Below are 27579 nucleotides of genomic sequence, written 5' to 3' on the forward strand. Positions count from 1 at the left end.
GTGGGGCATGTCAAATCGGGAACTGACACTGCAAGTACAGTATGTTTATAATAACATACTTTAAACTTAAAGCTGGTTTGTACAACACTATCTTAACTTAAAATTAACTTAAAAGTATATGTGACTAAAAATAACAAGATATATAAAAACACTTCATGCACATAAACGCTCGTATCTTATGTATTGCTCGGTTCATCAGTTGACTTCTGTATTTGTGTCTTTTGTCATGGTTGTGTATTTGATTGATGCTTTTGAGCTTAAATAATATGATTTTCTTGTAAAATTGTCCTGTTATTTATATAAAAGTTTTTTGTCTTCATATATGTGCATAGAATAAAACACCTTTCAACATTTAAAAAAGTTACAGGTGTGTAGATAGAACTGGGATAAAAATGTATACATACAGCTCTGATGTGTGTTGAATCTTGTTGTTTTATGTTAAAATCGAATCATTTTGTCTTGTGACATTTATAAAATTTTGAGGGGCATTAGACCCAAGGTGGTAGCTCCTTTCCCATCTGTCCAGTGTCCAGATGTGAAGGGGCTATGATGTGCTTGGTGCATAATATGGTGATCCTCCCTTGTGGTGGTCAGACGTCGTCTGGAAACTTGACAAATAATATGCCTGCCCTCTCATTCCCATGCAATCCAACATCGGGCCACTGTCACATCCAAAAGCCCCACAAATCTGGATATTGCACAACTCGACCAGCCAGCCAAATGGAGATGCACATTGAGGCCCCTTTCAAAATCTGTCAGGTGCTGATAATGCTGTCGCCCATGAATATGCTGCATCTCCTTGTCCTTCACAGTGATCACTCAACATCTGACGCTGTTCATGCACCAAATATACCCTACTAGGCCTAGTAACAACACTAAACTAAACTCGAATCATTTACATTCCTGCTGATACTGTGTACGTGTACAAAGTTAGGTTGACATCCGACCATTTCTTCTGGCTGCTTCAATTATTTTGTCAGGCAGTATATTTTGGACCAGGGGTTATTAAACTTTGTTTTCTGGTCACACTCTTTGACCATGGACTATATACCTGGCCATGGACAAAATGAATGACTTCGTCTGCCATCTTGAATGCAACAATGCTTTGATAGTCTCGAGTCAAAACTGGAAGGTGCGAGTTTGAACGTATGCGCTACCGCTGAAAGATGTGGATACCTGTCCACTTTCTGGATTTTAATTTTGTGTTCATTAGTAAGCATTTTCACAACCTACTCAACCTACCCCAAGACAAATATGACCCATGCTAGTCAACTTCACATGATTTTGTTCCTAATCTGTAGGTAAACTATCACACGATAAATATTCGCTACCCTTCACTGCATCACTCAACTTCTAACTTTCGAATGGAAGGCAAAATACAAGCACAAACAGGTTTACTGTGTTATTCAGCAATATCACTGAAAACTGGCAAGCAAAATTGAACATTCTTGAGGATAACAGCTTGCTCTTTGAAGGCATAATTTGGCCTGTAAAGTTCATTTTTCCATATTCAGGAAACTTTCCCCAACCTATGTCCTGTGGTGAGGCCTTTCTTTATCTGGTACTTCATTTTTTGAAGTGTCTGATTCCTTACTTCCTTTCTCTCTCTGACCCCTTGTGGGTGGAGGACGCAGATAAAAAATACATCCATGGTATCCCCTGTCTGTTGTAAGAGGCGACTAAAAGGGGGGACCAAGGGATGATTGAATTAGAACCATGAGAATACTTGTGATTAGTACCATCATGGGAGGAACACCATGGGTCGACTTTACTTGCGAGTAGTACCACTATGTGAGGTACACATTAGGTCTGTGTTTAGTAGCAACGTGGGTGGGTAACTATGGGTCTACAGTACCCGTGATTAGCACCACTATATGCGGATCACCATGGACTTACATTGCCTGTGATTAGTATCATTATGTGAGGAACACCATGGGATAGTACGGGTCGCTGTGATTAGTACACCTATGTGAGGAACACCATGGGTTTGCGTTGCCTATGAATAGTGCCATTATGTGAAAAACACCATAGGTCTGCATTTCCTGTGCATAGTACATTACCTGTGAATAGTATCATAATGTGAGGAACACCATGAGTCTACGTTACTTGTGATTAGTACTGCTACATGAAAAATATCATGGTTTTACTTTACTAGCAATAAGTACGATTATAAGGGGCTGTTGACCTGGATTTGGGACCCCTTTAGACAACAAGCATCATCAATTCAGGATTGTGCTTTGGAAGCAGCCCCATAGTGAGTACATACCATTGTTTCAAGTTAGTTTCTGGGAAGATGGGGCATTATAGGTCAGATCCACTGATTGTTTTAAGTTCGTCATCGTTGTTCATAATTGTCTTTTTGAATTCTAGCCTCTGGATTGCTTTTGGAATTACTTTTAACTTCAATATTGTGAGCTGGATACACTGATTATTTTAAATTCATATTCATCCATTCATTCTTCATCATCACATTTTGAATTCTGGTCAGTAGATGAAATATGGAATTTGAATTTGTCATTACATTTTGTCTCATTTATGACAATGGGGGCTGATGACCTATGTGTTAGGCCCCTTTAAACAACAAGCATCATCATCATCCTGTGGCGAGGGATTTTATATGTATTTAAAATCACGTCCTATCACAAGGGATGACAAAGAACATTTTGATGGCTAGGAAAAATGTGATCATACTAAGCAATAATAGCAAAAATTCATAACACAATAAAGGAGGTACTTTTATATAGATTTAATATGATGTGAATCAGAACTTTCAATTTATGATGTGCTAAGTGGGAAATCATCTTAATGAGGAACACACTAATGAGGTTTCACTGTAACTCCTTCCTCACGTACCACATGGAAGAAGTGTTCTAACGTACATTTTTACTGTTTCTCTAAAATGAAAAGTAAAAATTGGGTTTGGTATAAAATCAAAATATTTTCTTTGTTCTTAATTTATTTTCTTGTGTTGTGCACTCATTTTCTCTATTAAAGGTAGTGTCTGTTGTTTTTTCAGGACTGGTAGTGATGTCGTATGAACTGGAAGAAGTTTCAAATAGTATTGTGACTGGGAGAATACCTCACTTATGGCTGAAAAAATCTTACCCCTCTCTCAAACCACTTGGGAGCTATGTGAATGACTTCCTGGCTCGCTTGTATTTCCTACAGGTAAAATAATATTATTGCTTTATATCACAGTTCAACATATGAGACACTCAAAATAACAAGTGGAAAAGTCCATAGCAACTGTTAGCAAAATTGTTTTAGAAACAATCAAAGAATAAAATTAGTCACAAATTTTTCTATCCAATGTATCTTTATTTTTAAACAGCTGTACCATATTAAAAAGGTTTACTACAGACAGCTTTGTCCAGTCTGTCTGGTCATTCTACTGAACCACTTTACTCCATTCTTTTTAATTCTCTCTGGAATTACCTGCAGGTGAATCATCAGACATTGATAGGTCTCTAAGTTCATTCAACTTTGAGTAATCCTAAAATCAAATCACTAAATGGCCACTCCAGTAATTGCAGGTGAAGGCTTACCCTAGCCCGCAATATGTTTTGTACTTAATGCGTTGCTATGCAATTAACACTTTCATAATTAATGATTTTCATTTCCGTGTTGATGATTATCTAGTTTAGCTGAAATATTACTGGGATGTTTCACCAATCAACACAATAAAGCTACTATATCCCCGAATCCGCCTGGGATGTTGGAATATAGTTATATCTTCGTCTCATGTCTTAACCTTGTCTCCCTTTGTAATGACCGTTTGTTTTATACAAATATTTGGGCAATGAGCCCATGCATCATCAAACTCTTTGATGGAAACCCTAGTTTGGGACAGCAACAATTACAACAATAACATCCTAAAATTAAACTTATGATACTAATGACGATCCACACAATGTATTTATACACATTAATATGTTGATACATCATTTCTCTCTGCATTTCTTCTTCCTTTTGTTTCACCATTTCTTCCACTTCACCTGTCTTATGGGTAGCCCATTTTAAATTGCCATTGTGATGCAAGAGGTTATTCAATGACAACCTATTCATTTCAGGTATTTGTTCTAATTTGATTCCACTACCTATGCGTTCACAATAGTCATAATCAAGTGTTACTTCTGGTACAAAATCCTTATTCTGTGTAGTGTTTACTTCACCTACACCTTGTATTTTGCTATGCAGGCCATATACTGTACAGCTTGCACTTAATACAAGAATACCAGTGCCTGCTAACCTCATATCACTGGTGGTATCCTTACACATACATGTTACCTTGGTTTCTTCTGGGGATACAGATATATATATATATATATATATATATATATATATATATATACACTGACTGACAGAGCAAACGCAACACCAAGAAGGAGTGGTTCGAAAGGGATGAAAGTTGGGGAAAAAACAGAGATGGCACGGACGAATAATTGATGTTTATTTCAAACCGATATGCAGGTTACACAATTCGCACGGCATCGACTCAGTAGGATGCAGGACCACCGCGAGCGGCGATGCACGCAGAAACACGTCGAGTTACAGAGTCAATAAGAGTGCGGATGGTGTCCTGAGGGATGGTTCTCCATTCTCTGTCAACCATTTGCCACAGTTGGTCGTCCGTACGAGGCTGGGGCAGAGTTTGCAAACGGCGTCCAATGAGATCCCACACGTGTTCGATTGGTGAGAGATCCGGAGAGTACGCTGGCCACGGAAGCGTCTGTACACCTCGTAGAGCCTGTTGGGAGATGCGAGCAGTGTGTGGGCGGGCATTATCCTGCTGAAACAAAGCATTGGGCAGTCCCTGAAGGTACGGGAGTGCCACCGGCCGCAGCACATGCTGCACGTAGCGGTGGGCATTTAACGTGCCTTGAATACGCACTAGAGGTGACGTGGAATCATACGCAATAGCGCCCCAAACCATGATGCCGCGTTGTCTAGCGGTAGGGCACTCCACAGTTACTGCCGGATTTGACCTTTCTCCACGCCGACGCCACACTCGTCTGCGGTGACTATCACTGACAGAACAGAAGCGTGACTCATCGGAGAACACGACGTTCCGCCATTCCCTCATCCAAGTCGCTCTAGCCCGGCACCATGCCAGGCGTGCACGTCTATGCTGTGGAGTCAATGGTAGTCTTCTGAGCGGACGCCGGGAGTGCAGGCCTCCTTCAACCAATCGACGGGAAATTGTTCTGGTTGATATTGGAACAGCCAGGGTGTCTTGCACATGCTGAAGAATGGCGGTTGACGTGACGTGGCGTGCGGGGCTGCCACCGCTTGGCGGCGGATGCGCCGATCCTCGCGTGCTGACGTCACTCGGGCTGCGCCTGGACCCCTCGCACGTGCCACATGTCCCTGCGCCAACCATCTTCGCCACAGGCGCTGCACCGTGGACACATCCCTATGGGTATCGGCTGCGATTTGACGAAGCGACCAACCTGCCCTTCTCAGCCCGATCACCATACCCCTCGTAAAGTCGTCTGTCTGCTGGAAATGCCTCCGTTGATGGCGGCCTGGCATTCTTAGCTATACACGTGTCCTGTGGCACACGACAACACGTTCTACAATGACTGTCGGCTGAGAAATCACGGTACGAAGTGGGCCATTCGCCAACGCCGTGTCCCATTTATCGTTCGCTACGTGCGCAGCACAGCGGCGCATTTCACATCATGAGCATACCTCAGTGACATCAGCCTACCCTGCAATTGGCATAAAGTTCTGACCACTCCTTCTTGGTGTTGCATTTGCTCTGTCAGTCAGTGTATATATATATATATATATATATATATCTATTCACTCTAATGGGCATCCACACGAGCTGTAGAATGGGGAGTACATTTTTATTACTGTTCCAAGGTTTTGGTGGATCAGCAGAGGTGAAAGAAGGTGCGGGCTGGAATGGGTCTAACTACAAGTTCGAAAGATGAATTAAAATTTAAATAAAGGTTATATTTTCAGAACAGCCAAACTTAACAGATTGATATAGACTTTGAACAAACAACAAATAACAAGAAGTTAAATCAGGTACAAGATCAAGAAAGCCAAGATTTAGATAGACTTTGACAATCTGGGCCACAAGCCCTAATTTTTACAATTCCTGAACACTCAGCTCACAATCGACATCTTACCAAACGGCAGAAATTCCCTCATTAGAATGGAGCGTTTGCTCCCACCTTTAAATCTCAAGCCTCTCTGAGGCACGTTTACCACAAGAGAAAAGAGCTAACCCGCTCTCAATTTTTCAAGCCTATTAAAGGCATTACCTAGACTTCAGAATTCACTGCCATCAAGGCACAACTTACAAATATAAACAGGGGTATCTCGTACCCAATCTACTGGGCCTTCCTGGAAAAGAACAGATTAATTAAATGGCCCCACAGTACCAAGATGAGTGGAGGCGTAACCTTGCACTCCTACATGAAGATTGTTAAAACCTAAGTGGCGCTAGGCCGATAAGCAGGGCTATTCACATACTATGGAGGAGACACGAATACAGAAGAAATTTAACACATTAAGAAGAAATAGAAGAACGGTTACAAAAACGTAGTCACCTCAAATTCAAGATGAAGGGGAGCTCGAGAGGGTAAGGCACTCTCTATCCCCAATTTACAGTTAAAGTTATATGAAAAGACCGGAAAGATTTACATGTTTCAAAGGATAGTTTACATATTAAAGTTTTCTGACCTGCCCCGAGAGATAAACTGCTGAGCTGGCAAGAAATAAAGATGTTAAACAGCCATCACCTTGTTGAAGAACTGCTGCCAGAAGAAAGAGCGCTTCCTGCCCCCTGCTACATATTCACACACAGAGCTAGATGTTGTTCGAGTGGCGAAGAGCCGAGAAAATCAGCAGTTTTAAACCCTCGTGGAAGATTCGAGACCTTTTATGAATAATAAAGACACACCCTCTCAACTTTATTGGGTAGCTAAGAGTTACACATGGAAATTTGAAGAAGAAAGCTATGATTGGAGGAAAATTAGTTACAGAAATTACTGATTGGCTAAATTCAAAACTGGCAGAAAGAAAGCTTAATATTGCCAACCCACAAATGAAAGAACAAAATTTAGTAAAGACAAAAACTTTTGAATACAAAATTTCTTGGAGAAAGTTCATTCGCACCAGGGTACATGATCCTAGTTTTTTTAGGCAGTGACATCTATGAGAGAATGTCCACACTTCTTGATCCACCAAAAGAACAAAAACAAATCGAAATACACACAGTGGCATCTTCTGAGGAACTGTTGAATTAATTCAGTTGTTAAAGTTCAGAGTTTCTCCGGTAGAGAAGTACTTTATTGGCGGAAGATTTAAAATTGCGGCGTAGAGGTGTACCGCCCGGTACAATCACAATTGTCTGGAACTTGATTAACTCCAATGAGTAATTTTATCGCACAACTGTTTTGGGCGTATACAGTATTAATGAGGATTTTAACATAACACAATTTCCAACTGGGTGTTACTATTTTACATTGCTTTACCTGATCCTTATCTAATTGAACATAAGTTTTCTTCTTTGTCCACAAGGATATAATCCTTGGTCTCTTGAATATAAACAAAATGGTGAAGGTTGCTGTTCATATACATGGGGAATGGGATCATGTGATACAACGTATAAGTCACTCTAACTGTAGGGGATGTCCTTATAATGTACACCAAATAATTCTTATCGGCGAACACCTCCACTGTGGCTACTTTGTTAATCAAGTTATTGTAAGCTGATTTTAAATCAAACGGCAAGGACAATCCTTTAGGGAAATCTCCCTGAGCTTTCTTATAACCCTTAATGATATTGTCTGGTGAGATTATTTGCACCTGAATGACTCCTACCTGGGCATTCATTATACCTGACAATACAACACTATGAAGCTCATACAGTTGTATGAGAAGGCCTTCAATTTCAATCAAATGTCTATTTACTGAATTTTCTAATTCCACTTGCTTAATTGCTTCTGCAATCTGAAGCGTGCTATTGACAAAATAATATCTAATTTCTGTAATATTCTGAGTTAATCTCTGTTCGTTTGCTGTGACATTATAAATGGTGCTGTTCATAGACTGCGTTGTAGATTTTACTACTATCATTTGGTCTTTTGCAGTTTTCATGATTGAGAGTTGCTCTTGTTCTAATTAACTGATTTTTAACTTGTATTTTTCCACGTCTTCCTGACTTAATGTTCCAAATAACGCCTTTGTAACGGAATCTACTGCGTTAATCAAGCCTCGCTTTCGCCTTGTGTTTTCAGTTTCCCTTATTGGTTTAGTAATCCAAGTAATTATCCTTCGATTCCTTGATTCTTTGTAACTGTGCTCTTAGCATTTTAACGTCTTGCTGAAGCATTAAATTACTACTTCTTTCTAACTGTGTACATGCTAATTGAGTCCAGTGTATGTGTCTTTTTACATTCAAAAATACATCATTCAATTTATTCAGCCTTACATAGGTAACTAGTGTCCATTCAGTATGATATAATTATTTATTTATTTATTTATTTATTTATTTATTTATTTATTTATTTATTTATTTATTTATTTATTTATTTATTTATTTATTTATTTATTTATTTATTTATTTATTTATTTATTTATTTATTTATTTATTTATTTATTTATTTATTTATTTATTTCAGGCATATATACATATATACAGAAACAAGAAAGCAAGTACATTATATTTTAATGTCCAAAGATGTTATCCATTCTAGAGCCTCTGTATTGGCCTCTTAGAAAATCAAACCGATCTCCAGGGTAGGCTCTTCTGCTACACTCCTTTACAGTGTGTTTGATGGTTTGAAAAGGAGCACCACAGTCACACTCAGGGGATTGTATCTTTCCCCATTTATACAGGGACGCAGCACAGACACCATGACCACATTGAATCCTATTAAGGATGGTCCAAGTTCTTCTTGGGAGATCAGACCTCAAATTAGGTGGGAAGAAAGGCCAGAGATGTTCACCTGTTTTTGAGATCCAATCTTCCTTCCATTGGGCATAGGGGTTGAAATTGTCTTCTGTGAGCTTCTGAGCGAACTTAACTGGCAGATGTCTAGATTTCAACCGGTTCCTCTGAAGGTCAGGAATATTGGAGTGGATGGGCAAGTCAGGGTTCTCATTTATCTTGGAGTATTCTCTCAACAGAGCTTGTGCTCTACGGAATGAAGGAGGCATGATGTTGCTCAAGACAGGAAGCCAGTGGGTAGGAGTTGATCTTATTGCACCTGAAATACAGTAATCCTCATTATGTTGTTGAGTTTAGTGTCCACAAGTTTCACATGGCAGCTGTTGATCCACACAGGAGCACAATATTTTGCCGCAGAGAAAACTAAACCACGGGCAGAACATCTCAAGGTAGTTGCAGGAGCACCCCAGGTTGTACCACACAACTTCTGCGGAATGTTGTTACGACTCCTAATCTTTGCTGCTGAATTGACTAGATGTTGCCTGAAGGAGAGTGTCCGATCTAATGTTATACCTAAGTATTTTGGGTAATTATTGTGTCTGAGGACCTTACCGTTAAGACACTTGGAGAGTACAGTTTGCCATTTTGTTATTTAGATGAAAGCAGGACACCTCATTTTTGCTGGTGTTTGGTTGGAGTCTCCATTTCCGAAAATAGTCACTAAGAATGGAAAGGTCATCAGTTAAAGTGTTCTCCATTTCTTTCAGGTTACTATGACTTGTAGCTAAAGCTATATCATTGTATCTCACCCTGATTGTCGAAATATGTCCCTGGAGTGTTCTCATATGGTGTCACCTGGACATCCAGTACTTCTCCGGTTATTCCGTTGTGGGGTGACGTCACGGCTATCACTGCTACTATGATGGAGAACAATCCTATCATTCATGCCGTGATCATCTGTCTACCTGCAAGGTAAAGACAGGATATCAATTACCTTTCTACTTGTGGATACTTTCGCTTCCCAATTCCCATTTTACTTATCTACAAATACAGTTTCAAACGGTTCTTGTGTACCTTAACTCTTCTTCCCTTCTTGTTCAATTGTAGGGTGCAATTCACCCCTGAAACTTCTACTATCTCATAAGGACCCTTGAATGGTGGGCTTAGCTTCCTGGATTTTCACCTTCGCAATGCGTCATTGCACAAGAGAACCTTGTCGTCTACCTGAAAGGTGACCTCATGTTTGCTTTTTGTCATAGTGTTTTTTCTCTCATTCTTTTCGTTCAATTAAGGTTTTTCTGGAGGCCTTGTGATTTCGCCTGAGCTGTGCCGTCAGTTCCTCCACCGTGTTCTGGTGCTTGTTGTAACTCATCTCGGGTGGCTTTTGTCGCACACCTGGGATACTTGGTTTCCTTCCAAAAATTAATTCATAGGGTGTGAACCCTGTACTTATACTCTTCGTGGTGTTATACACAAAGCTAGCTGTGGGCAGATACTTGTCCCAATCATTTCGCTCCCCTGAACAGACATAATGCCTTAGGTACTTTGTGAGCACCTTGTGGGATCTTTCTATACTACCGTTCAACTGTGGCCTAAAGGCTGTAGTATGCATTTTCCGAATGCGCTGAGTTTTACAAAGCGCCTTGAACATATCACTCATAAAATTACTGCCCTGGTCAGTGAGAATCTGCTCTGGTATCCCATAGATTCTTATCATGTTATTGATTAGCGTCCGTAGCACAGTTTCTAGCTCTTGATTGGGAATGGCACTCGCCACGAGGTACTTTGACAGCTGATCCTGGCATGTCAGAATGTACCTGTTCCCAGCCTCCATCACCGGAAGAGGTCCAACTACGCCTAGTGATATCTTCTCACAGACCATGCTAGGTATGTCCGTTATCACCATGGGAGCCCTGATGTCTGGTCTGGTCCCCATATTCTTTTGGTAGGAGGGACATGTGCATACATAGCGCTCAATGTCCCCTTGCATGTCCCACTGAATTCGTTCATGTACCCTAGCATACGTGCGCGCTATTCCTTGGTGGCCTCCCACCAGAGAATCATGACACTCTTTCAGAATGACTTTGTCTAAGTATAGATAAGAAAAGTGTTTTTCCACCAATCAATACACAATTTATTTTAAATAGATTAAACTAGTACCAGTTTTGGCTCTTTAACGGCCATCATCAGCTAGTACCTGATTTGTATCCAGCCATTAGACAATTCACAAGTTGTTATTGTATTAGACATCCGGATGTCTAATGGGGGATGGAAATGTATACAGTAGCATGTAATTAAAATATCAGTAGTCAAGGTAAAAAGTTACAATAAGTTAGAACATGAGTATGTAGGACATATTAAAACATATGGGTCATAATATAAAACACTTAAAAAGTTTTAACACATTAAAATTTGGTAAGTATAGGTAGACACTTGTTAAAAAATTTTAGTTCATGTTACAGAGGTTCCATTCTTCTATCTTCTGTGTAGTTCCTTTGATTTTATGTTATGTTGATTTTAGCTGTGTATGGTAATCTTCGAGAAAGTTCTGAAGCTGGTATGCGTCATATTGATATGGACCTTTGTCATGAAGAAATTTTTTATATTGTGTTATATATTCCAACTTGTGATGTACTCTGGTAAGTTTTAATATAGTAAACAGCAGGTCTTGAGTTTGATTTAGAAGTAGTTGGTGGCAACACCTCTCTCGTCTACGTTTGTGGTTGTAGTTTTAGTTGTTGTGGAAGTCTTGTGCCGATGTGTTTGAAGGCTTGTTGTGTTCTACCTTATCTATACTTTGAATCTGTCAATACGGAAAATGAAATTTATAAATAATAATGACTTTGTCTAATTCGTTCCCTTCCTCAGATGAGCTATTCTCGGGCCAAATTTCCTCTGCGTTAGCGTCCTCAGAAACCTTGCTACTGTCTGCTTCAAGTCCCTTTGCTGTAGCACCCTCAGATTTTGAAGACAGTACCTCCTCTCTACTCTCATCTGAGGTCTGAGTTTTTACTGTTGCCTCCTGATGAGACCTATGTTTAGTCAAGTTAACCACTCGTGCTTGGCACTCAGGGACGAATGCTGGTCATGAAAGTCAGGCTTGCTCTTCCATTCGTGAAAGTTGGTGGGGTGGGACATGCATATTTCTGAATGAATAAAATTTATAAACCCAATAATCGCTAAATCACATGAACATTTTAATCATCGGTTACATGAACATGCATTGAAACTGGTTATGTCACACCTACAAGAATGGCCAAAAGAATAACAATCAGACACATTTTATAATTATTAAGAAATCATGACAAGCCAGTGAACATCAAACTATGTACACAGAAAAATTGCTACTATTTATGAAATCTTCCTACTTGAAAACAAACTCTACTCTGTGGCTTCTCTTTACAAAACCATCAATAACTTCATCATAGAAAGAGGACTGTAATCTAATTTTTGCAAGCAATCCTTTTTCAATCGACAACATAGCGAATGATGATATCCTCTCCTGGCATTGAGTCGATCTGCAATATGTATTAATGTGTCTCAGTGTTGAAAAAGAACGCTCTGCAGAGGATGTAGTAGCAGGAATTGTTGCTACAAGTTTGATGAGCTTGAAAATTTCTAGCATACCCATGTACAATTTATTAGTATGCATAAACTGCATTAAGTCTGAAACACTTTTCTCTTTAAAATCAGAAGATGAATACATCACACTTAATTCTGTTTTTAAGCGAACAATGTTGAAAAATGACCCATAGGTCTTTTCTAGGGCAGTAACATCACTGTCTGGAAACCTATTTCTGTGCTTCTCAAACAAATCACAATCCAAAAGCAAGAACAACACAAATTTATTTATGCATTTAACATGCTCTCCTGTTTGGACAAGTGCATTGTCAATAATTTCATTGAATAGACGTTTGTATTTTGATTTTTCTGGTTCATCACTAATTCTTCAATTTTTAGAGCACAGCTGTCCTCCATAAACATCAGTTGCAGTATCAACATGTCCATACAAACTATCAAAATCTTCATCTCTCATAGACTGGATATTTAAAAAGAGCTCCTCAACCTTCTTGCCACAGTACTGAATATTCAGACTTTTTGTTTGTAAAATACTGAATACAGTATCGGAGAATGAAAAAATCTTGGAGAACACTGCCAGCAGAAATCTAGTGTTGAACTTAAGTAAGAAGAACAAAAATCCTTGTGCTTTCAATGTAGTGTCTTCATCCCAGTCGTCTGAAGTATCCTGTACATGTTGAAAGAATTTCACCAGCGTATCATAATATTCCTTCACAGTATTAATAAGATGTGAAGCAAAATTCCATGTCGTTGGTGCTACTGTTGGCAACTTCTTCTGAACAAAATCTCGAAGAGCAGCTGTTCTCTTTGTAGACTTTGAAAGAAAAAGCAGCAAGTCCTGACATTGTTTGGAAGAAAATTGTACATTCTTGGATTTTTGAAGCAGACTGCTGTAGTGTGAAAATTCAATAGGTGGCTATAACAATGCACAAATGTCGCATATGGATACTGGTCTTGAAGTAGTTTATTACGCCCATTCACATGACCGGCTAAGACAGCAGCACCGTCATATGTTTGAGCCACAATCTTTTCCTCACAACTGAACTCTTTTAAAATAGCACGAACATAATTTAAGAGGGCTCCAGCAGTTCAATCTTTACTAATGTCAGCAAAACCAAGAAACCTCTCTTGAATTTCACCACTTTCATCTACAAAACAGAGTAAAGTAGAGAGTTGTGACTTATTAATAATATCGGACGTTTCATCCAACATTATTACCACAAAAGTTGCTTGTTTAAGCTCCTACTTTATTCTTCTCACAATTACTGAACTTATTTCTGCTATTAAATCATTTTGGATTGCAGACGACGTCCCTCTAAAAATGGTGGAGTCTTTCAGATGAGCTGCCAGAAGAGGATCATATTCACTTATAATTTGTAGAAGTTCGATGTAATTCCCTCTGTTTACGGAAGTTGCAGACTTGTCATGTCTGTGAAATGGTAGTTCCTGTTTTGTTAAAAAAACACTGCATCGATCACTCGTTTAAGTATGTCATGATTTTTCTTTACCTTTTCATTATGAAGTTGGTCACTGATGCGTTTCTTTTCATCCAGCTGGTGGTTGATCCTTGTACGCCCAAAGCCCAAAGAAACACTTCATATGGTTTGCAGATTTCTCATGCCTTGTAATGGACAGTGTCAAGGTGTTCAAATTGTCAAAGCCACTTTTACACCATACACCGTTATCAGCAGAAAATAGTGAACACGGCCAGCAAAATAGTCTATTCAGTTTCTTGGACCCTGTCAACCAGTGCGTATTATTATATTGAGATACAGAGAACGAACGTACATATTCTCTATTTTTCTCCCTGTGCTATGTCTTTAAATCTGGCAGCGTCTGCCATTCTTAATAATGTCTGTTTTCTCTTGGATAGTCCTCCGAGAAAATGGATTTGATAACAAGCTGTCAATAATGCACGGTTCGGAACCCATTGCAGCACGTCAAATCATTCAGAATAGATGGTCAGGAACTTACAGTATACTACTCACTGACACAACACACTAGATCTGTAGCTCTCAGACCAGAGCTTCCAACTACACATTATAAACATGACAGCTTGCAACCGGCCTTGGAGAGAAGAAACCTGCACGCGCATACATTTCTCACTGTGTCGACAGCTCCGCTGAAGCTCCTAAGACACGAGCAAGCCTCGCAGGACTCGCCAAGATATATGCAACATGCGATTTGTATAATGCAGATCTATTACAGATACGGTACATATTGTATTTTTTTTAACTCGCCTGCTTTAGAAAAATATTGTGCTTGCGCAGCAAGCGTAGCATGCTCGGAGAAATCACCCCTGTTGGCACTTTGGTTCAGTGGGATTCCTACTTAGGGCATCGGCATTGCAGTTCCATTTGCCCTGCTTATATACGACCTCAAAGTCGTATTTTGCCAGCTTCAGCCTGAACTTCAGCAGGCGTGAAGATGGATCTTGCACATTGAAGACCCACAGCAGATGACAACAGCTCCAAGTATACTGCTTTTATTACACCCACAGGTCTGTATCAGTTTACAAAAGTACCTTTCGGGTTGAATCTTGGTTCACAAATTCTGCAAAGATTTGTTAACTGCCTTTTTGCTGTTATAAAATATCAGTATCTATTTCCATGCGTGGATGACCTTTTAATTTATAGCCCTGATTTTGATACCCATATGAAACATCTTTGTGAAGTACTTTCTCATTTATGTTCTGATAATCTTACCATCAATCCTTCCAAAATTGTTTTAGCTCAGACTTTTATTACATTTTTGGGGCATATTCTTCATGACCTTTTTATAACTTTTGCTTTTCTAATGGGATTAAAAAAGTCTTTATCTCACCGTACCACCCCCAAGCCAATCTCGTTGAACGATATCATAGGAATTTGAAGGTCCTGTTGTCCATCTTCCATTCTGAAGATCAACGCCATTGGGATTCTGAATTACCCGTTTTTGCACCAGCACTTAATTCTATCATAAATAATTCAACCTACTTTTCCCCGGCAAAATTATTTTTGGGTAGAGATTTGCAAACTCCTTTAGATTTAACATGGGATTTACCTTCCTTTCTCCTTTCTATGCCTAATCAAGTTCCTTAGGCCGAGTGGGAAAGGGCATTAACCAAATTGCATCAGGCACAGGAGGTTCACCGACGGGTTCACAACCGTGGGCATCGTCCCTCAGAATTTTAACTTTTAGATAAAGTATTGTTAAAATACTAGCCTCAAAATTCCGCTATTGATCACGTATCCGCTAAAATTTGTCCCTGATGGACAGGCCCTTTTTCGATCATTCAATTCTCAACCCCTGTTAGTGTTTTATTACAGGATGCGAATTATCCTTTTATCATTAAAAAGGCCCATGTCTCTCAGTTGAAGCAGTATTTTTAATAAACATTTTTTTCTTTCTTTTGCTCTACCCAGTTTGAACCTCCAACCCCACCCAGGTCAACTGGACTCTCCCATCCAAGATAAAAATAGAGAATGTTTCCCTCTTTCTTTGTTTCAAAACATGTGAATGGGATATTTTTTTTCTTTTCCCTAGACCATATTTACATTTATTTAATGTGTTGTTCAATTTTCCTGACTTGTCCACCTTCCCCCACCCCCTTTTACTATTTGTTTATCTATGCACTGTTTCTTTCCGAGTCTGCTTTTATTCCAGCCCTTCTTCTCTGATGGTACATTTCTTCTTCCCTCTTCGTCCGTCGCCATTCGTCAGATCTGCATTGACTCCTTGCTCCCAGAATCCTTCGGATTCCTAGCCGTCGGGGGAATATGTAACGGCCACTCACCTACTTGATTCCATATGGCCACTGTCCTCTCGTACTCCCCTTGACTTGCTCAACACGCCGCTATAAGCACTCATGTATTTGGCCTTGTACTTTCGCTGCTGCCTTGCATATCGCCCCACCTGCTGGACATCTTACTGTGTACTGAACTACCACTGGGTTACATCACTCGCTACATCACTATCTGCTGTTTCTTGAAGCCATGTGCGCTTCATGAACTTTCTGCCACCCCATAAATTCATCCCCCGATCCCTCGGTTTTCAGTCCAGCCCTGATACCGAGTGAGGTTGGAAGGTCGTCCACCGAGTTCCCAATATTTTGCTGGGAAACTCTATTTTGATTTTCTTCTCTCAGACGTGATGAACTTTCCCGCTTGTTTGGGCTCATAGTTCGGCATGTCACTCATAGATGGCACTTGCGTACTATTCTGTAAACCTTCTAATACTTCCTACTAAACGAATATCCATATCTAAGGATCTAAATCGCTGAAATATTTGAAAATAAGGTGGAATGTCTTCCACTACAGTAGTTCCATGCCCAGATGGCTGCCCGCAACAATAAACATCTGACTCGGCTTGATGTAAGTAATTATTTATGCGAAAGTGGTGAGAGTGAAGTGTCATGTGAATCTGAAGGCGATAAAGAGGAATTTATTGTTCACGAAAGTAACAAATCTACGTCGGAAAGTGATGTAGACTCCGACAACTTACCAAGGATTTCTGAATGTTAATTGTAGAACCTTTCAGGTATCTTGCAGTAAACCTATATTGTAAGAATGCAGAATTATCCAGAACCATAGTCAGGGTGTGTATATATATATATATATATATATATATATATATATATATATATATAAAGTGTGTTAAGTTCAGTCATTTGGAGATCAGATAGCGAATTGTTGTAGTGATGTGATGTTTGTATTGTGCAGTCACAAGTGAGATGGAGTTGTTGTGATACTAATGTTATTATCATAGATCAGTCACCCTTCGTAGATTGATCTTAAATTACTGTGTATAAATGTCTACGTGTTACCATATCCCACCGTCGGCAGCCCTGAAGATGGTTTCCGTGGTTTCCCATTTTCACACCAGGCAAATGCTGGGGCTGTACCTTAATCAAGGCAATGGCCACTTCCTTCCAACTCCTAGGCCTTTCCTATCCCATCGTTGCCATAAGACCTATCTGTGTCGGTGCAACATAAAGCCACTAGCAAAAAGAAAAGAAAATGTACTGGGCAGTAGTAGGTACATCTTACACATCACCTCATTACACCTCACTGGTACTTTTTAACTCCATGCCAGTTTCTCACACTCTGGTAAAAAGCATTTCCCTGTTGAATCTGTTTACTGATACCTGGTACACTGTCTTCATCCTTCCAATTCCAGTCACTTTCAACTGATCGTGTTCCAGCATCAAAATTGCGTCTTCCCCAACTTGGCAGGTTTGATCCTGGCTCAGTCCGGTGGTATTTGAAGGTGCTCAAATACGTCAGCCTCGTGTCGGTAGATTTACTGGCACGTAAAAGAACTCCTGTGGGACTAAATTCCGGCACCTCGGCGTCTCCGAAAACCGTAAAAGAGTAGTTAGTGGGACGTAAAACAAATAACATTATTATTAAAATAGCGTCTTTGAGATGTGGATGGCTGAGCTACATCTAATACTTTGTTGGACGTGGTTGGGCTGTTTGCTCTCGGCGGAGGACCACGTCTCCGAGACGATGTTAATCGTCAAGTGGTTAAAAAATCTAAAACTCTATTTGACCATTGTTGTGACGTGATTTGTCTCTTCTACTGCCATTCATCTCTGATAGATGGCCGGGCTGAGTAGCTGTGATGGTTGAGGCGCTTGCCTCCTGACCTAAACTTGGCAGGTTCAATCTTGGCTCAGTCCGGTGGTTTTTGAAGGTGCTCAAATATGTCAGCCTCATGTCAGTAGATTTTCTGACATGTAAAAGAACTCTCACAGGACTAAATTCTGGCACCTTGGCATCTCAGAAAACTGTAAAAGTAGTTAGTAAAGTAAACTTGTGTCCTCATCCTGAGGTGGTGCAGCTCTTTTCAGGCACACTCTCATTGGAGGTGAGCTGCGTGTACCATTTGAACCACATACCAGCCCTCCTGCCATTCTTAAATTTCTGGCAGTACCGGGAATCGAACCTGGGCCCCCGAGGACGGCAGCTAATAACACTAACCGTTACGCTACGGAGGCGGACAAAGTAGTTAGTGAGACATAAAGACCATAACATTATTTACTATTCCAATAGTGAGTGCTGCGTCCTGAGTGAAACAGCAAGCCTGAATATTGGTGGAAAATAGCTAGGGAGTTAGATAACTTTTCACATGCTTTATGATTGTCTCTTCAACGATGGGTACTACAGCTAGTTTTGTTATGAAATTATGGTTTAGAGTATGGTGCAGAGACATTGAGGAAGCCTGGAACCATTTGAGGTATGGATACAAAGGCGAATGGAAGAAGTAGTTTTGAGGAAGACTGGGAGCATTTGAGGGAGTGGATTGCCCCTCACTTTCCAGTCAAGCTCAGCCAGCAGATGAAAGATCCCAAGGTGGACAATTCGTTTGCAAGTTGTTCTAATTTTGGAGCCATTTAAGGGACAAGAGTTGACGACAGTACAAGAAAAGAACAATTTAAAATATAAGCTTGACATTTATTATAAAATTTGCACAAATAATGAATTTAACAACAAAATAATTCTTGCTGAAGTTAATCTTGACCCTCACAAAGTTATGATGGTTGAGTAAGTTTACAAAATTAATTCTTATATCTTGAACATTGTTGACATATTGGGTTATTCTGAAAGAATAAGAAAAAGAATAAAAGTTAGCCTTCCTTTGGCTAATTAAAAATAAATTAAAGTGGATTGACTCCATCCTAAACCATCCTGAATCTCAATGATGATTTAAAGCTTGATTTTAAATGTATCACTTTAAACAAAACAAAAACACCAGGCTTCCACTTAAACTGAGTAGTGGATAACCATGGTATCGCTTTCAAGACTTCATCTGTACAATATTAACAAAATTATACTTTACTTTCTCTCTTAATTAATTATAATTTCTCATATAACACACGTTGAGATTATTAACTCAATTATTTGACTATCAAGACTCTTAAAAAATTATTAAATGAATTAATTGAAGTTAATCATGTCATTACATGAACTTAATAATTACTAATGACATTTCATAACAATTCTTTCTTGAAAATCATTTAACCCAATTTTAATAATAATAATAATAATAATAATAATAATAATAATAATAATAATATATTATATATTATATATTATAATATACAATAATAATATATTATTATTATTATTATTATTATTATTATTATTATTATTCATTACATGAATTAAATAATCATGAATTATATTTGTTACGGAATTATCCTTGGTAGTTAGAGGTGAAAGAAGGTGCTGGATGGAATAGGTCTCAACAACAAAATTAAAATTTATTTAAAATTTAACAAAGGTTATATTTTCTTTTCGAGATCAAGAAATAACAAGTATAACAGGAACTCAGTTGTATATCAACCAGTTAAGAATGTACAATTACAGTTTATTAATGGATTTTGGGCTTCGAGCCCCAGATTCACAATCCCTGAGCAATGAGCCCAACTTTACTTATACACAAGGTCCAACAAAGGGGCAGAAAACCCCAATCATGCCAAGGAGCATTTGCTCCCAATTACCCAGTTAAGCCTGCTCGAGGCACACAGAAAATACAATTTAAGAAAGAGCAACCCGCTCTCAAAACTCAAGCCAATTCAAAGGCCACACCAAACTCCACTTTCAAGCTGCCTTCCAGGCACACAAGAACAGGGGTAAAAATACCCAACCTACTGAGGCCTATTCAGTAAAGAAACAGGATAATTACATGGCCCCAAAATACCAACATGAGTGGAGGCGTAACTTGCACTCCTAATACACCTTTTTAAAACCTATTTGGCTCTTAGGCCGCTTATGCAAGGGCTAATCCCATACTACGGAGCTGACACGATAGGAAAATTTATTACATTATGAAGCTATGAAAACGTGGTCACCTCAAAAACAATATGAGAGGGAGCTCGAGAGGGTTAGGCACTCTCTATCCCGATTTGTAGTTAAAGAGATGGAATTTATACCAAGTATCTTTTACATTTTAAAGGAAGGCTACATGATAAAAGTTTCGAACCTGCCCCGAGGGTTAAACTACTCAGCTAGCAAGCAAAGAAGTTATAAAAAGGCCATTACCTGATGGATGAACTGCCGCCTGAAGAAAGAGGCGCTTCCCGCCCCCTGCTACATAATCACACTAGGAAAGATGTTACTGAAATGGCCCGGAGACCAGAAAATCAGCAGTTTAAATACCCTCGTGGAACATTCGAGACATTTCAAGAATGAGAACCCACACCCCCCTCAACTTTATTGGCTAGGATCAAGCAACATATCCATATCGGAGAAGACATACGTTATTGGTCCAAAATTAATTAGAGAAATGTGGGATTGGCTAAATTCAAAATAAGCGGAAAGAGAAGGGTTATACTGCCAACCCAAAAAATGACTGAAAGAAATTTAACAAAGAACAAACTTATGAACACAAAATTTCTCAAAAAAACAGTTCCTTCACTTCGCACTAGGGTGCACAATTGCAGTTCTTTAGTAGTGCCATCTAGAAGAGAATGTTCACACTTCTCACTACAGAGAAAACAAAAACGAATCGAAACTGACATAGTTCAGAACACTTCAAAATTTACAGTAGGGACAACTTCTGAGAAATCTTAGAATTAATGTGGTTATTAAAGTTCAGGCTTCCTCCAGTAGAGGAGTTTCAACTGGCGCAATGTTTGAATTAGCGGCGTGGAGGTGTACCGCCCGGTACAATATTCAACATAACAATTCTTTCTTTAATTTTACAAACTTGCTTATGAAACTTTTACAAAATTTTAAGATCTTATTCACTTACACAAAATTGCATTGGGGTAATTAAATCTGTCACTGAACTTTGCATAAAAATTATTCAACAGCAATCTGAAATAATTGCACGAAAACACTGGCAACACTGGAATAATCTGATACACCATGCTGAACACGTGGTCAGATTAAGGACCACATTACAAGAAATAGTACTTAAAATTTATCAATAACTTCTTCACACACACCATGCACACATAGGATACTCGGATTTTATGTGCAAATTGACACTCGGATCCTAGCCACTAATTTTTTTTATGATTATTATCATAAAAAGTTGATTTAATGGAACAGGCAAATGACCTTCCTTTAAATTCAACATGTTCATCATCTGACATGATTCGTGACAGAAATGGAATGAAATGGAATGAAATGAAATGGAATGAACACTTAATTGAACATTATCTTGACTGTACAACGGCGTTATCTTCAAAAACCCGAAATATTATTCAGAAGACTTGGTGGAACAATTATCATTCACATTGCTTGGTTTAACACATTCTTTTATTATCATCGGACACGTGGACATTGAGTATCGATAAATTATTATTCCTTAAACATTTGAAATACATCTCAACACGTGCTCCACATTTATCTCGGAATGCATTGTAACCCATGATACATGCTTCCAAAATTCAATAAATATCCCACAGGATTACTATTTTCCAGGCAAAATTACACTATAATTGAGCACACTATACATATTCCACATGAAAAATTCTAACATCATTTATCACTCATGACCATTATAATTTCATTTAACCCAATTTTAATAATAATAATAATAATAATAATAATAATAATAATAATAATAATAATAATAATATATTATATATAATAATATATTATAATAATAATTATAATAATTATAATAATATAATAATAATAATATAATAATAATAATAATAATAATAATAATAATAATAATAATAATAATATATTATATATAATAATATATTATAATAATAATTATAATTATAATAATTATAATAATATAATAATAATAATTATAATAATATATTATATATATATTATATTATTATTATTATTATTATTATTATTATTATTATTATTATTATTATTATTATTATTATTATTATTATTATTATTATTGATTTTTAAATCTACCTTCAACATCTGAATTAATATGTAAATAAGATGACTCAATCCGCATAATTGCATGGCAATGCACTGGATGAAACACAACCTAAATCTCATCCCACAATGTTTCATAAAAATCTTAAATAATAATTGTAAATTCTTATTTATCCGAGAGGTCATTGATGCAAAAAATGCACACTCGTGTCCTCATCCCAAGGTGGTGCAGCTCTTTTCAGGCACACCCCCAATGGAGGTGAGCTGCATGTACAATTTCAAGCAGATATCAGCCCTCCTGGCATTCTTACATTTCTGGCAGTACCGGGAATCGAACCCAGGACCCTGAGGACGACAGCTAATAACATTAACCATTACGCTACAGAGGCAGACAGGTCATTGATTATTAAGCATTATTTTAAATAATTGCAGTGAGGTAGAAATATTCTCAGAAGACAAACTAACTGCTAATAGATCCCAATTCACACACTCTCATACTCAAAACTACCTTTACTAATGCAAGATAAAAAGTGAAAAATATCACCAAATTACTCAAATCTAATAGAAATATTATCTGAGAGAAGAAGATCATCAAATTTTCTACAAAGATGGACAAGAAATATTATATAAATGTACCTAAGTTAGCTCGATTCCCGGAGCGGTCTGTTATGCTCCCATGCTGAAAATATCCATCACGATCTCCCTCCGATGTTAGCGGCGCCTACATGTTTAGCACCATATGGTTACTGTAGATTTCAAGTCCCATGTCGGATGAATCAGTTCTCTTGAATGTAAGGTAGACATCCTGAAATTGGTGTCGATATTATGCTGGTGGTAGTCCTCTTCTTTCTTCAGAAGTTATTTCTGAGCTGAAACTGACACAAACGATGTGGGTGAAGAGAATAATCAATACTCTTGGAATTCCAACCGGTCGAACAGCTGACTGAATGAGGTAGCAGACTGTCGCCAGAAATAACATCAGACTTCACTCACATTGAATGAATGACACTGGCTATTACAGGCACATAATTAAACACTCAAAAAGCACAAAATTGACGGAGACAATATGGAGATGAATGGAAGATGAAGTTAGCTAGGTGGGAATAGTAAGTTATGGGGAGGTGCTGGAAATGGTGAAGACTCGCCTGAAGGCAGAACACTTTGTTGTTATTTATAAGAAAGCCATTGTAGATACACAAAAAATATTATTTAGTTCTTCTTCCATGTTGAACCATATTGTTGTTTTCTGTACATATCATACAGTTTGCCAACGTTTCAAATACATTGCAGTGTTCTTTGTCAATACGACTGAAATACCCCTACTCAATCTAAGGTAATAACTCTCCCAGGCTTTAATTGACTGTGAATTAGTTGTTGTGCTCTCACAAAATTAAAAAAACATCCAAACAGTATAAATTTAGAGGAAGGATACAAACTCAGCAATTCTTGGATGCCTATTTTACAGTACATAGATTAAAATGTTAGGCCACAACATGAACATACAGGACAAACCTCAATTTATGTAACACCACCAGGAATTTCCAGCTACCTGGCTGTGACACACATGTTCCAGAATTCTCACGAGACCACAAGGGGCTTACATCAGCCAGATAGAGAAGGCTATTTAAAGGCTAGTACAACAACTAATTCATAGTCAATTAAAGCCTGGGAGAATGATTACCTTGGATTGAGTAGGAGTATTTCAGTTGCCTTGACATAGAATACTGCAATGTGTTTGAAATGTCACCAAACTCTATGAAATGTACCAAACACAACAACACTGTTTTACCATCTAAGATACAAAAAAATATTGCTTAGTTAACTTGTATAATATATTATTTTACAAACCTATAATTCCATTCTACTTCTTCCATTCTACTTCTTCACCTAATGTGTGATCCATTAAAATAACAGTTGGCATGTATCTCCCATTTTACAGTTCTCTGTCAGTGTGTCACTGCCATGTATATCATTCATTGGAGGTTCCTTTGATTTCTAGAAATGGTATGATGAAGGATCACCAACAGTGTTCTGGTTGTCTGGGTTTTACTTCACTCAAGCCTTCCTCACTGGAGCACAGCAGAACTACGCTCGAAAATATTCTATTCCTATAGACTTGCTCATATTTGATTTTGAGGTAAGTAGGCTACCTTATTAATGATTATTATTGTTATAATTATTGTCTGACTTCAAACAAACTTTCAACTTATTAGGCTGTGTTCAATATGTAGTGTATGTACCGAAAACGACCTAATAAGTTAAAAGTTTTTTTTTAAAGTATAATCCTCACCGTGTAAGCAAATACACTAAAAAAGCAAATATTGATGCCCTATTCTCATTTTTCTAGTGGTTCATCATTGCCGCCAACTTGATTAGTTACATATTAAATTCTCTGGACATAACCATATCAAACAAACTCAGTCTAAGTATTAATAATGGAAGGTTACATGATAGCCACTGTGGATAGTTTGAGACGGAGGTTTCAATCTCTTTTCTTTTAATTTAATGTAATATTAATTTTGTAAAGCTGGTGGTTTAAATATAGAAGTTTGGCAAGTCTGTGGACTCTGTTCTATTCCCTACTGGGAAATATGTAATGTAAGGGAACAAAGAGTGTTGACTGTCTGTTGTTTCCCATTCAACCTTGCATGGGGTGGCTAAAATTTTCAAAACCTGTAAATGTCATAAATCTTTTTGGCATGAATGTTTCTCAATTGGTCACCCCGGTGTAGTATAGGATTAGCCTCTTTATCATTGGGCCATAAGCCCACTTATGGTTTTAACAATTTCTTGAAGGAGAGCAAGGGTTTCGCCTCCTTGCTTTTTGATTATGGCCAGTCATATACAACCTTTTCTATTACCATTAAGGTCACATAGTATGGGCTATTATGCCCCTGTATATTCATTTCAGAGTGTAAAATTGTTAAAACCGTAAGTGGGCTTATGGCCCTATGATACAGACGCTAATCCTATACTACACCGGGGTGACTAATTGAGAAACATTCGTGCCAAAAACAGTGAATAGTATGCAATGGATAAGTCCACATTAGGGCAACGGTGCATGAACACTTTAATGTTAGCTGGAATTTTTATTGCAACATAAGAAACTGATGCCTCCGAGGGGCTAGACTGTGGTATTGTGGAGCTCAGACTCCTGAGTTGTGTAACTTATGGGAACAAGCCCTATTCTTATAGGATATTTGGTATCTGTCAGGAGCAATAATGCTTTTTTTTTTCTATGCAGATTAACAATTTATTATTCTCTCAAGTTTTGTATGTGAATTTTGTAATACCAATATAAATGGTCCGTCATTGGACATTATAAATTTTCCAGCTAACTCATTCTTGGTTGCCAGCGTTTCGCCCTCGTGTGCTAGAATGAGTTAGCTGGAAAATTTATAATGTCCAATGACGGACCATTTATATTGGTATTATAAATTTACTCATTCAGGACAAATATTTCAGATTCCCTATGGGAATCAACATCTATGTCATCTGATGGCCAAGCAGGCATCAATTTTCGATAATGAGACAAAGTCTCTTAGTGCATTGGCACTGCCGGTGGCTCCAGTTAGCCTATGCAGTGGCCTCCATGGTATGCACTAGCCAGCATATTGGTAGGTGTGCTAGGTACCAACTGATGAGCCCACCCTAGCACACGAGGGCGAAACGCTGGCAACCAAGAATGAGTTAGCTGGAAAATTTATAATGTCCAATGACGGACCATTTATATTGGTATTATAAATTTACTCATTCAGGACAAATATTTCAGATTCCCTATGGGAATCAACATCTATGTCATGTGAATTTTGGACTTCTAAATCCCTGATATTGTTAGAGCTGATGAGCTCATTAAATACCTGTTTTATTTGTTGGTTATTCATTCAGATTTTCTATCTATCAATTTTAAACTAGGGAAAAGTAAAGGAAAGTTGCTTTAAGTAATCACTTTAAGAAATTTAGAGGTTTTGAAAACTTTAGTCGCCCCATACAAGGTTGAATAGGAAACAACTCAGGCACTTCCTAATACTCTGTGAGCCAACGAAACCCTGTACCAATAACATTTGAAGAGGTTATTTGTAAAGTTTTGGCAATTAAAGTGACATTTTGTTTTTATGTTTATTTCAGGTTATGACACAACCTGATTATACTGTTCCACCAGAAGATGGTGTGTATGTTTACGGCCTGTTTCTGGAAGGTGCACGTTGGAATAAAGACGTCGCTGCCTTGGATGAATCTCTACCTAAAATGTTATTCAGCGCTGTTCCAATTGTGAGTATTTGAGTGAGACCTTTCATTGAATTAAAGATATATGTTATAGAATTTTCTAAGCTGCAAGATTATTGTCCTCTTACAAGTCACATCTTTTGAAAATAAACTCCACTTCTGCATAATACCACGAACCTGCTACGCAGGTGTAGCAGGGGGAGAGGTGATACTCCCACGTGGCGCGTGCCAGGTGGCGGATAGGGGAGTCCTAACTGGCTTGCTGGCGGACTTGAGGGAAATAAAATACCTCTCGCGGACCAAACACACTACCCCCTGCGGGTGGGGGACGTACATGTAGAATACACCCACGGTATCCCCTGCCTGTCGTAAGAGGCGACTACAAGGGGCGACCAAGGGATGATTGAATTAGAACCATGATACTACTTTTGATTTGTACCATCATGTGGGGAACACCATAGGTTGCCTGTACTTGCGAGTAGTATCACTAAATTGGTACAAAATAGGTTTGTGATTAGTTGCAGTTAAAAGCCTGGCCTGGTGGATTCCAGTACCCGTGCGTTGTACCCATGCGGGCAACACCGCGGGTCTGGGTGTAGCCTGTGACTTGTACCGCTATATGAGCAGCACCGTGGGTCAGCGTTGCCTGTGATTGGTACCCACTATGTGAGGAACACCACGGGAATACCGGCGCCCGTGACTAGGTGAGGAACCTTACCGGTTTGCGTTGGCTATGAGTGGTGCCATTGTGTGAGAAACACCATAGGTCTGCGTTCCCTGTACGAATTGCAATACTTGTGAGTAGTACCATCTTGTATGGACCACCGTGAGTCTTCGCTACTTTTGATCAGTACCCCAAAATGACAAATACAATGGTTCTACTTTACTCGCGACATGTACCATTCTGTGAGGCCTTAGACGTGAATTTAGCACCCCTTCTGACATCAAGCATCATTGTGCTTTATAAATGGTCCCTTGGTCAGTACTACTCTACTTAACTACCTTCTTTTTTAGTCTGATAAA

General features: G+C 38.5%; 1 protein-coding gene across 1 annotated transcript in view; it reads left to right on the forward strand.

The window, feature by feature from the left end:
• The window catches only part of Dhc36C (Dynein heavy chain at 36C), a 911918-nt gene that overhangs the window by 878261 nt on the left and 6078 nt on the right, over positions 1 to 27579 (forward strand). Inside the window, exons 53-55 of the mRNA XM_068227203.1 lie at positions 3017 to 3168; positions 24329 to 24466; positions 26458 to 26601. Of these exons, the coding sequence (XP_068083304.1) occupies positions 3017 to 3168; positions 24329 to 24466; positions 26458 to 26601 (434 nt within the window). The remainder of the gene's footprint in view (positions 1 to 3016; positions 3169 to 24328; positions 24467 to 26457; positions 26602 to 27579) is intronic.

Source organism: Anabrus simplex, chromosome 4 (assembly GCF_040414725.1).
Source record: "Anabrus simplex isolate iqAnaSimp1 chromosome 4, ASM4041472v1, whole genome shotgun sequence".
NCBI classification, from domain to species: Eukaryota; Metazoa; Arthropoda; class Insecta; order Orthoptera; family Tettigoniidae; genus Anabrus; species Anabrus simplex.